The following is a 12,723-nucleotide window of genomic DNA, read 5'->3' on the forward strand; positions in this document are numbered from 1 at the left end:
CACATGCATATAACAAAACGCGCCGCATATCATCACAACACATGCATATAACGAAACGTGCCGCAAATCATCACAACACATGCATATAACGAAACGGACTGCAAATCATCTCAACACATGCATATAACAAAACATCCTGCAAATCCTCACAACACATGCACATTAAGAAACAATTAATGAAGCATTGTACATTTATTTTCATTAACCTTGAAATTATATTTAGCTGAGGATATTAAAGTTAGCCATCTTAAGTAACGTTTTACATTTAATCATGTTATTATTCAGCTTATTTTGGCTAATGTTATCCAAAAGATAAAGGAATCATGCAATCAGGGAGTAAAAAAAAAAAAACCCACTCACCTTTCAGTTCACCAACAACTCCACTGACCAGTAGCCACTGCACGATAAGCAAATCCCAGCCAGGTCTGACATTTTTTGGGGTCTCCTTGAAACATTTCCATTGTGGTCAGTGCTATTTGTAGCAGGTTTGCAACATTTCTTAATTTGCACGTGTTGTGAAGGATATACATTATATGCATGTGTTGTGAGATTTTGCAGCTCATTTCGTTATATGCATGTGCTATGAGGATTTGCAGTGTGTTTTGTTATATGCATGTGCTGTGATGATTTGCAACACTTGTGTTTTTTTCAATTTGCATGTGTTTTATTAAATTGCAGCGCGTTGAGCTCTCTCGGCCACCGTATATTAAACTTTCATAATTTCTTCACACGTGTGAAAAAGAAGTGTTATTAAAATTTTAAAAGTATGTTTTTGAAAAACTGTACATGCAGATATTTTATTCATAGAATTAAAGGCTACTTAAGTTTACTTCAAGAGAGTACCCTTTTTTGACATTGCAACACATTTAAGTACACTTTTCTTAAAAGTGTGCCATATTGTCAAATTGAAAGTTACGAATTTAAAGTACATTTGCTAACATTTTACAATAAGGTTCTATTTATTAACATTAGTTAACTAAATTACTTAACATAAACTAAAATGGTACATTGTTAGTTAATATTATTTAATGCATTAAATAGAGTTATCAACTGGAACCTTGTTGTTATTTAACCACAAATACCAAATTTTATAATGATTGTTTTATTAAATATTTTTTCATGCTTAAAAGTTGTTCTTTTGATTTGGTGAACATCCTAAAGCATATGTAAAGTTCTTGATTATAATTTTAACTGTAATGTTTGTTTATGTTATATTTAAAATTTAAAAAAGGCAAGTGTATAAAATTGGAATAGAATAGAAATTACATTACATCTAAGTTTACTAGTTGTTAGTATACTTTGGCACTACACTTCAACTATATTTAAAAGACAATAGATGTTAATTATGAAACTGCATAAAGATGTGATTTTTTTAAAGTATACTCTTTCCATAAACTCTTTCTAAAAGTATGCTAAAATGTACTTCTTTTACACAGGGTCACGCTACTGACCTACATTGGGATAAACAGAAGTTGTGAGTGGTATGTATGGAGTTACATACCAATCTATATCATTTTCCACTGCCAAACTGTTACTCTTCCTGTTAAAGATCTTAGGGTCACATATGTTCTTATTTCAGTGGAATTTAAAAACCAACCATGACAAAATGGTACAACAGGTAGAAAGCGTGGCATTTAGCTGGTAATACGTGACATTGTTCATCATATCAGATATGTAAATGCCCTTTTGAACAATAAAAGTGAAGTGAAAATGTGAATAAATAGGTTGGGGAACAAAGGTAAAGGTCAGAGTCTTACAGGGTAACACAAGCAGGTAGATGCATTTCAAACCACACATTAAAGAGGAAATCACAGCTAATTAAAATTTATAGTGCGTGCATTTCTCTTTCCTGTTCAGACCTCTGCTTCTTTCCTGTGAATGAAGAAGACCTCTGTCTGATTTATATTTGAAATAACAGACGTGCATCTCAAAGCATAAACCCACGCTTTTTGTTTCCATCATGCGTTAATGTGTGGTTAGTGACTGTGAGAGAGGTATTCCCTGATTTCTTATGACTTCTGCATGATGTCCATATGCTTACAGAGGAACTACTTAAAACAAAGTGCAGGGGAAAAAGCATTTATTCAAGAGTTTTAAGAGTCTATTGTTGTTGTGTGATCACCATTAAATATATTTGACCACTTAGGACATAAAGGGATTAAATATCTAATGCTAGATGTTATTAACAATTGATATTCTTATTTATTTATTTATTATAATTTTTTCAGTAGATCATGCTTTCCAAGGGGCTGCATTAGAAGAGTACATTTAGGGATAAAGTGTTATTCAGCAAAGGGAAAGGAATGTTACTGTTTAATCTTATGTTGGACATTTAGAGGAGGTTCTGCAGTGTTTTTGAATTTTGTGTTTACCATGCAGAAAAGTGTTGCCAGTGCTGTGGGAACGCAATGAATAATAGCTATTCTAGTGTCAGTACTGCTAGTCTATTTCTTCATTATATATTGTAATTATAGATAACAAGCAGTTGTGTACATCATTATGCACAATACATATATGTGTTGTGCATAATGATGTACACAACTGCTTGTTTAAAAATAAGAAAATTAACTAATATTCAAAAATCCCACTTTAATCATTTTGACAAACATAACAAAAATTTGAATATACTGAACTAAATAAATTTTGGCTAAACCTATTCAATTGTCGGCCTTCAGCCGGCCCGAATACACACAGGTCGCACATATGCCTTGGGTGTTTTTTTTTTGTAGTTTTGTTTTTTATTTGTTGCACTAATTAGTTTGCACAACAGCCGAAAAAGAAAAGGAAGGGACACAACAACAACCTACCGGATGACGCAACAGCACTGACAAGCGCTTTATGAGGGGGTTATGATGAGATATCTACAACTCTAGTTTAAACGATTATGAAGACAGTTTTATCGGTTATTATTTCTGGCAAGAAAAAGCGCAGACAATGGATGAAGATGATTATCAAATGGAGTAACAACGTTATAGTTTAAAAGTCCCTGTAATCGCTGAACGTATCTTAAGTAGCACTTTAACGGGCACACACCTTGCAACAAGGTCTTAAATGAGTTATAAACTCAAAATTATCATAAATATTTGGGAGGATAGCGAATGTGTGTCAGATGCGCATCATGTGCATCTGGTTTTAAAGAGAAACCTGCTGCGGTCTGTCAGTGATGTACATTTAAAGAGAAATCACTAACTGCTCTGCACGCTGATTGACTTTAGTAGCTTGAATAAAGATTAATCCATATAATTTATGCATATACAGTTGTGTAATGTTTGTGTAAATATTGTTTTAAGTTAAATAAAAATGTGTTATATTTGTTATAGCCTATATTTCAGAGCTTATTAAATGTTAACAGTAATGTCTTTCTGTTATACTGTAACGTTAAATGGCTATAATTTATGACTGAAATTGAGGGAAAAATAGAAACATCACTAGCAGTGCTGAATCAAAAGTTCTAGCTTAAAATGAATAATAAGATACTTAGTAAAACGATACCATCAAACACATATTCTAAATATACTACCTTTATCTAATGTTATCCTTTTATAGATGTTACTGTTGGTAATATTAATTAATTTTACTGCTGAATATGCATTTCAATTTAATTTCTAATTTCATTCAATTCCAGAATCCGGACATCAAATGAAACTAATTGAATAGCCCCAAGTTAAATTATGAGGATTTATTATAAATTATGTAATTTATTTATAATAAACTAAATTAAATTGTGTATAAAAACAGAATGAAATTTGGAAGATATATGATATATGGCGTGTGCAGACATGTGCAGGTGCACCTGAAAAAAAAAAGAGAAGTGGTAAAGTTTAAAAAGGCTCAGAGTGGAACCAGCAGACTCATTGATCTGTTAACATGTATGCGCTGACTGGACGTCAAAGCCTGGAACTTTCTTTTGCGATTATCCTTCTCTGTTGGGCAGACTGTAAGTTTAATAGCTTGTTTCTTGCACTGAAATTCGATTATGGCACCATGTTAATATTTCTGATATTATCTGTTAAATTATACACTTTGATACAAACAGTTATCTAGCTTCAATTCAAGTTCTTTACTTGGCCATTGGCAGCCTGCATGTAAGCAATGAACGTCCACATGTGCAGTATTCCCATGTAAAGTGTCATTTGTGCTATCTTTAAGGCAGCCCCTCTCTGCAGGAGGATTTGGCTCCCCTTGAAGTAAAGTTCCATTCTTTGGACTTTAGACATGTCTTACACTGGAAACATCCACAAAAAGCTGTCAAGAACCTGACATATTTTGTTCAGTCTAAAATGTAAGTGTGCATAAAGAATGTAAATTATGTTTAGAAATTAATTTGCCAAAATCGGCAACACCCAAAAATAAATCCGCAGCGTTTCATATTGGTGAATTTTCTCTTGGTTATAGATATGGAGATAAAGAGTGGACTAATTCTGAGGACTGTCAAGGCATTCGGTTGCTGGAGTGTGACTTGAGTCAGGCAACGTCAGATCCCAGAGAATGGTACTATGCCAGGGTCCGCTCGTTCTCCTCTGAGGGCTTCTCATCTTGGGTCCTTAGCCACAGGTTTTACCCTCAGTGGGAAAGTGAGTATACTGTATCATTTTCATTTGAATTGTCCTTCAGTAAAGCTTAGAATTCAGCACATTTGTCTACATTTGAAATCATCTTCAATTCGCATATGGTTGATTTTTAAATAGATGTGCCAATCAAAGAGGAAGAAAGATTACACAGTGTGACTCTGATGGCATAAGAGCACAATTAATGTATATTTTTTCTTCCTGTGGAACTTCTCACCAAATAACTTCCTCTAAATTACAGCCAGTTTCAGTCCGCCGCAGATAAAGGTGACCATGACAGGACGGATCATTTCAGTTCAGATCAAACCTCCGAGGACACCTCTGCGAGGACAAAATGGCTCTAGGATACGAGTGACAAAACTGCAGAAACTGACATTTAGAATATACCTAATGCACAATGATGTTGAGGAGGTCAGAAACCCTTACTTAGAAACGGTCAAGTTCAATGTGTATAGTAAATGTATGTGAAAATATAGATTTAAAGAAATAGCACATGCATAAGAGCAATTTGCACTTCATTTGGCTATTGTTTTTCCAAAATAACTGTCTGGCAGCATATGTCCTAAAATCATGGACATTATGATAAACTCCTCAAATTCAGTATGCTAAACCTTCACCAGTCCCATCTTTCCCAAATAGGAAGTTTATGAAACAGACAGTTGCTCCAAGGAGCTTGTGATAGAGGGGCTACGTCCGAAAACCACCTACTGCCTTCAGGCTGTTTCCGTTACTCCTCGCTCAGGCCGCAAAAGCTTACGGAGTCCCAGCACCTGCATCAGCACTCATTGAGGGCTTAGTGTCTCCCACAGGTAAGCCTTACGTGATATGCTTTCTTTAGTAAGGGAAACAACTGAGACAAATGATGGTTCCACCATTGTCCTTTCTCCATGTTCCCTCCCGGGCATTGATGGTTGGTAGACAAAGTGAGCACAGACATGCTACTTGTTATCCGAGACAGAGATTGCACTCTTGAGACACCCTCAGATCAAGTTCCAATCACCTTAGGGATAAATTAGACTGATTGTCTATTTGCTTAGAGTTTCAGTTCTGAGAACTTTTGAGTGTGCTCTTCTTCCACTTACAAGCCACACGTGTATTTTTAGAGTATTCATATTCTTTCTGGTTTCGATTGTAACATTTGTGTTTTCTCTGCCTGCAGGGTGAGGCTGCTTCTGGACCTTTGTTCAAGATAAAAATTACACACATACACACTACATAGTGGAATGTCTGCAATTTTTCACCAAGGTCATGTTTACTATAAAACTGAGTATAAGCCTGGCTTTGTATTTAGGTTATATTATAGCTTAAGTGTGTAATTTCTGCACCGCTAGCACCATCAGCCAAAACAATGACTGTTTACATACAGGTTTCCTGAACACTCTCATATTTCATTGGATGAACAAAGAGATAGTGCCGCCCTTAAATCACACCACTGGTTTGAGTCAGCAGCAGCGGAAAGTGTTTTTTTTTTGTGTGTGTGTGTCTGTGTTTTTCTCAGGAAAATCAACTAATGGCTTACTTGAAGATATTTAGTATTAAGTTACATGCACACTTCAGCATTAAGGCTAATGAATGATGAAAATAAAAACATGAACTAATAACGGCTTTAGGGCTGAGAACTGAACACCAAACTGAATTTAATATTGTGACACAGTGTTGAAACGCAACAAATGAATTGCTAAACTAAATAAATTATAAAAGAAATGCTAAAATGTTGTATAAAGTATTTATTGGTCACTTGTGTACAGTAAAATAGTAGAATTTTTGATATATATATCTATGAGATGATTCTGGGCTCAGCCCTTTTTTTTTATTTTGAGCCCTCCTGGAGCAAAAAAACAAAACAATCCACATCCGAACAGAACAGTTTTTAACAAATTTAAACTGGTCACATGAGTAAAACATAGGATAAAAACAGAGCTCAATACAGCGGACACAAGCAAACCAGTAAAACTCTGAGGCAGTGCACTGTGTACCATGTAACAATCTTTCAAAATCATTTCACAATCCAAGACTTCAACTTTGGTGAAAACAGAAATCATCTGTGGCTTTCTCTAAAGGTTTTCTGTCATTCACACATCTGTGTCCTTCACGTTTCGGAACCGGTCCAAATAAAACTGCTCTAAAAAAAAAAGGTTTGATCTCTGCAGCTCTCCCATAATAAGATAAATGATTGTGCTTAGACAATAACACCACATGAATTCTTCAAAAACAGGCATCATATTATTGTTACTTCATCTAGTAATGATCATTGCGAGACATAAAAAGGAGGCACCACATTGTCTCTCCAAGTCCTTTGTTCTTATGAATCCTAATGTGCAGTTGCATATCTAAACTAACAGTGATCATTATGTCTTAACACAATAACAGCATAAATGTAATGAACAACCATCATTACATGACTCAAAAATTCCAGTGCTACAAAACATATTTTGTTCTTCCTTTAAAACATCACAACAGTCAGTGGGAATACCTGTGATTATTTCTGAACAGACAATACATTTATCCTGAATGATATAATTACAGTAATTATAGTCCTTACTATAACAAGCATTTCAATACTGAGTTGTTTCTTAATCACATCTCTCCAACAAGCTAAGAGTACAGTACTCTTCCATTTGACACCCTACAAGCACACAGTTTTAATTTGTTCAGTTAAGCATGTTCTCAATCTCGAAGATACAAAACAATATCTTAAGCGACACGAAGACAGAAAATGAAAATGCAAGATACTGGAGTCCACAATAAACAATGAACAAGCTAATAATTCAGTCTTTTATACAGGGTAATGATTAGGAAAAGAGTTGGAATACATAGAATGACGGCTAAAAAGGCATTTGGGTTTTGCAGAAACAGTTTAAATCACTTACAGACAGTTCAAGCTGAAGTATATTTTAAGGAAAGGTACACCAAATCTTGATTTCAAGTCATATTATCAGTTATCATTTTTAATTTCTGTTTTGAAGTTTTAGAGAACCTACAGCAGCGTAAAACTCAAAAACAAGCTAGTCGATATCAGTTTTTAAGTAGCATCCTGGTACTTAAATTTATTAGTTAAATATATTTTTTAGAGTTTGTATAGACTGGAATGATTAGTAAAATAATAGCAATATTGATAGACACTAACAATAAAGCTAATTAATTTATCACTATTTGGCAGCGTGATTAAACATCTATATATAGCTTTTTATTTGAGTTATGCAAACTAAAAAGCTATAGGCATGTACACTTCTGAAAGACATAATTAGATCAAATTAATCTGACTTAAAGCTATAAAAGGAGAGAATCCAGGAGTAGGCTATCCAATATAACTTTAGGAAAAATATTCGAAAAAAATGATCAGAAAGAAATCATGCTGACCACCAGGAATCATAAAAGACAAAACCATGAAAATGTAATGCATTTGTACAGGAAAAATAATGAACTACTGTATGTAGGGAACTTGAAAGGACTGTTTGAGCTAGCAAACAAGTTCTGTTAGCTAAATTAGCTATTCCACTTCATCTGTACAATTATTATCATTTATATAAACACTGTGGGCCCCGTTTATGCCATTCATATGACATTACGTGATATGAAATCAAATAACAAAAATGCCTGAACACTTTAAAATCAGTAGCTTCTAACAAGACTCCGAGATCTTGCTGATCAGGTTTACGAATCAAGTCACTTTGTAAAAACTACAAACCAGCAATTCTAACTGTAAATTCAGTGGAATGCCGATCATTCACTTCATATTAAATTACAAACCAAAGTAAACAGCATATAAATAAAACAAGTACCACAGAATATCTCCAGCAGCATTGGCTCAAATAATGATCAAAGGCCATGATGTTAATCTTGGGGGAAAAAAACAACTTCATGTCATGTTGAACATACAGATTCAAGACAAACGTAAGATTGTTCCAGATGCAGCTTATTTCAGGATAAAAACTCATTCTCCAGTGCAAAGACAGATAGTCTACTTGGTGAGCTCTGTATTCGACAGAGGGGAACTGTGCAGTCTCGTTTTTGACCCTCTGTGTCCATATCCAGCAAAGAGCAGCCCATTTTGACCTCTGAGGGGAGGACCATGTCCAGGTTTTGGGCACTCTTCCCCCCAGAGTAGTGCCCGAGAGAATAGCTCTTATTGCGGTTCTTTAGAAGACCCCAGGAGTGAGGTTTGCTTCTAAGGGAAAGCGGCCTGGGTCTAGATACTGGTTCCCCGGGGGCTTGCTTCTCTTGAGCAGGCTCTCTGTCAGCCTTCTTTTTCAGGGAAGTGGTGGAGGAATCAGGTGGACTGGCCTGGAAGTTACTGTTGCCATTAACTAAAGCAAAGAACGTAACATCATTAATAAACAATATTTGAAAACAAAACTTCACTGTCATGAGTTAATTCAGTAATGAGCAGAGCAAAACCTCCTCCTATATATTTTTTTTAATCCCTTAAATCAACAGCGTAAATTAAATGCATTTTGCTGTTTCTGATTTTCATTCTAAGAACTATTGACATCATATACAAAAAAAAAAAAAGTTAAATGCAAAAATATTTACATAAAGAAATTAAACATTACAATTCCCCCAATCTGGACTACGTTACAGATGTTCTCTCACTTAACTCTCAAAAAGTGCTCTGTGACTGGAAAGAAGTAGAGCTAACAGCAAACTGAAAAGGAGTTGCTGTATTTAACAAAACAGATATTTCCCACTACGTGTAGAAAACGTAATTTTTTCCCCTAATCTTATAAAAATGTGTCATCTTTCAAATCAAATGTTTACATTGTTTCAATTAATTCAATTAGAATAATAATAAAAAAAAACTGTTCAAATGAAATCCTTATCAACATACTCCATCTTTCCACTGCAGGAAACAGAAGCTGCATCTGAAGTGGTATTAGATGCATTTACACAGACTGATGGATGAAGCTGAGGTGTCATAAACACATTCACAAAGCAAGTGTCATTATGAATGAGTCACTGAATCATTGACATAATGCTTCGCTCAAAAATGAGGATTCATTCAGTACACCACCACTGTGTGCTGCTTGGAGACACACTGCTGTGGCTTTGATTGGAGCTATTTTCATTTGTGAAACCTAATCAATCTAAATTTTACTTAATTTTAACTACTTTTTGATATAATTACTATTGTATAAAATTAGATTCAGATTGCAATCATGTTGATATTCTGGAAAACATCTTGTTCGTGTAATGTTGTTAACCTATATTATATATTATACATATTTTTCTACCGCATTGGGTGTCTATAATGTGTGTGCTGTTGCTCTCATTTTGATTTCTGGGTGAGTTTCTCATTCATGCTACACGAGCCTCATCTGGCACAACATGAATACATTATCGGTCGCCGCTTACACCGATTGCAATAAAATCATTCTTGCACGGAATTTTTGGTGCCACGTTTCAGTGCTTCCCTGGTTATTTTTGTTATTGGCGTTGTAATCAGGCTTATGGTCCGGTCGGACAAGTGATGTTCTCTCTCACTGGGATTGTAAAAAATCTACTTGTCCCAGACGAGCATTAATCAAGCCCTGTGGTTCTCCAACTGTTTACTTTGGCCCTAGACATATTACAATTGACAAATTTATCTTCTTCACTCACAGTGAAGAACTTCCATGCTGATGACATGTTAACATGCGCCTGTACGCATAGGTGTGATGTCAAAACGGACCAGCTCCGAATTAGCAGACTGACCGGCCAGTCACCGGTCCAGGCCGATCACACAGAAAATCAGCTAATTCTGGTCACTGGCCGGTCGATCGGTTCATCTCTATTAAAAACCATTCAAAGTAATCTAAAATACAATTTTTCATTGTGTAAATTATAAATGTTACGATGTCTATATTTACTTGTATCATTTAAAATGATCGAATATATATTTTATTTTAGAAATTATTGTGATAAATAGTATAGAATTTTAAAAGATCACTCACTGGTCTGACACACAGCAGGGCTTGACTTCTTTCTCCTAAGTCGAGAGTTGGATCCAGAAGTATGATCTTGTACAGGGGCTGAGGGAAGAACATCACTAGTGTCTGTATGCTGATGTGTCTGGGAATTGCTAGCTGGAGTCTCGTTCATTGGGTTATACCCAGACCCCTCAAAAATCTGACTGCAGGAGGCACTTGGTGGGAGTTGCACTCAGAAATCGATGACATGGCGAGTAGGTTTACGGGTCCTGCGGTAACCTCATCCTTGTGGTGCGGCCACCGGGGGGGCTGGTGCTGCGGCGGAAGCGGGTGGCCCGTTGAAACAGGCCCTCTCGTTTTTCTTCTCCTCACGTAGCTCTGATTCCTCAGTAGCAGCACTCTTACAAACCTCCCGCAGGTCGAAGCCGAGGGCGACAGATGCCAGGATGGAGGCACAGCCATAGAGAACAGTGTCTGTGCGCCGGCGTGTGGTGGTGCGCTTCAGGCTGTTGGTGGGTGTGTGCTGCGGTGTGGTGCTAGTGGAACTGGTGGATGTTGTTGGGTCTTCCTGGCTCTCACCTCCACCACCGGCCCCTGGCTCTCACCCTGTTCATCTTTCCACAGAGGTAGATCAATATATACCTGGTTGGGGAACTTCAGTTGCTTTGGTTTGTTGTCAGATCCATCAGCAAGAGCATACTTCACCTTTATTGGTTCCTGGGAAAACAACATAAAACACGTTAACAAAGTTAACAGAAAAAAAAAAAGGATTCAGTGAAGACACATCAAACTTATCAAAAGTGATGTAAAAATAAAACTGTTTAAAAAAAAAAAAAAAAAAAAATCAAGCAGTACAGCAATGAAAAAAAAAAATCAGCATATTAGAATCATTTCTGAAGGATCACGTGAAACTGAAGACTGGAGTAATGACTGCTGAATATTCAGCTTTGCCAGAATAAAGAAGGAATAAATACATGTTTAAACGTTGTATATTCAAATAACACTTAACACTTAACTTTTACTATATTTTACTATATTTTTGTAAAATAAATGTTGCCCCAATGAGCATAAGAGACTTTTGAAAAAGGTTTTTCAACTTTAACAGGCTTTAAAATAAATTTTTAAAAAAAAGGAGAAAGAAAAACAACCAATATTAGATAGAAATGGGGCAGAATCTAAAAAAGTGAAGATTTATTAATTGTGCATATTTAAAGTTAAATCAGAAGAAATCAGATTAAATTAGAGATAAATTAAATCAGAGAAGTAGTAAATGTCAGAAGATAGAAAATGGCTGTGTTCACCAAAATAATGCAGAAGGTTGCCACATAAATTGGTGCCATGACACAGCGGCTGTGTCTGAAATCTCCCCCACATCCTTAAACATAGCACTACTCATGGGGACAACCATTTGTGGGGTCCTGAAACCATAGGGATGTTACTGAGTGCATTTAGTTAAACCCATAATGCACCTCAATAACGAGTGTACAACCGGTGTACACATTTAATGGCTACAGAAAGGCAAAACACAAGATTCACTGTGAGGGTTGTGCCAAATGAATTCCAGCATCTCGCCTGAAGATGGCACCTGCAGCTGGAATCATCCATCCATTCACTTTCCAAACCACTGATCCAATAGGAGTACAGCGTAATATCATACAGGGGCATTCTCAATCAGCTCCCTACTGTATACCAGTATATCATGTACACAAATGAAAGGACGGTGATTACTCAACTTCTGGCGACATGACTACGTAAAATGGCAACAGACGTCATTTCTGGAATTAAAGAACAGACAGGACCAAATTTCTTTTTTATATTGTTTTTATTTTAAAAATCTGTTCCGTTACATGCCCTTCCAACATTTCAGTTAAATATTAATTATAACTATAAATGTTAACTAGATGTGTTAATTACTATCTCTCTCTCTCTCTCTCTCTCGATCTCTTCAATAGAAGATTTGGAAAAGACTAACCATTTATATATATAAAAATGGTTAGTCTTTTCCAAATCTTCTATTTGGGTGTCATTTATATTTATCGAGTTGGCTCATGTGGTTGAGGTTTAGTGCTTTAGAAATGTTCAAATGTTTATTAAACAGGAAGTACAAATTCTGCAAAAGCAGCAGGCCTTCTGGTGGACTCAGCATTCAGATTGACTCACTCCTTCAACTGGACTAGATTAGTGGACTAATGTAGGGAATAGTGAATGAGGGTATGGGGCTGTTTCGAATAAAGCAACATTAAATGTCA

At 35.8% G+C, this 12,723-nt stretch overlaps 2 protein-coding genes across 2 annotated transcripts; one reads left to right on the forward strand and one right to left on the reverse strand.

Annotated features, from left to right (window-relative positions):
• The first annotated feature begins 3,865 nt into the window (after positions 1 to 3,865).
• On the forward strand, positions 3,866 to 6,702 carry LOC113112788 (interleukin-22 receptor subunit alpha-2-like). The gene is made up of 6 exons (XM_026278643.1): positions 3,866 to 3,937; positions 4,150 to 4,282; positions 4,396 to 4,574; positions 4,810 to 4,979; positions 5,208 to 5,377; positions 5,728 to 6,702. The coding sequence occupies exons 1-5, from the start codon at positions 3,868 to 3,870 to the stop codon at positions 5,355 to 5,357; spliced, it is 702 nt and encodes a 233-aa protein (XP_026134428.1). The 5' UTR covers positions 3,866 to 3,867; the 3' UTR covers positions 5,358 to 5,377; positions 5,728 to 6,702.
• Positions 6,703 to 7,582: 880 nt separating this feature from the next.
• Positions 7,583 to 10,665, reverse strand: LOC113112789 (mitogen-activated protein kinase kinase kinase 9-like). Its single transcript, XM_026278644.1, has 2 exons — positions 10,499 to 10,665; positions 7,583 to 8,875 (listed from the first exon to the last, which is right to left on the reverse strand). The coding sequence occupies exons 1-2, from the start codon at positions 10,644 to 10,646 to the stop codon at positions 8,490 to 8,492; spliced, it is 534 nt and encodes a 177-aa protein (XP_026134429.1). The 5' UTR covers positions 10,647 to 10,665; the 3' UTR covers positions 7,583 to 8,489.
• Between the last annotated feature and the right edge of the window lie 2,058 nt (positions 10,666 to 12,723).

Source organism: Carassius auratus, chromosome 13 (genome assembly GCF_003368295.1).
Source record: "Carassius auratus strain Wakin chromosome 13, ASM336829v1, whole genome shotgun sequence".
NCBI classification, from domain to species: Eukaryota; Metazoa; Chordata; class Actinopteri; order Cypriniformes; family Cyprinidae; genus Carassius; species Carassius auratus.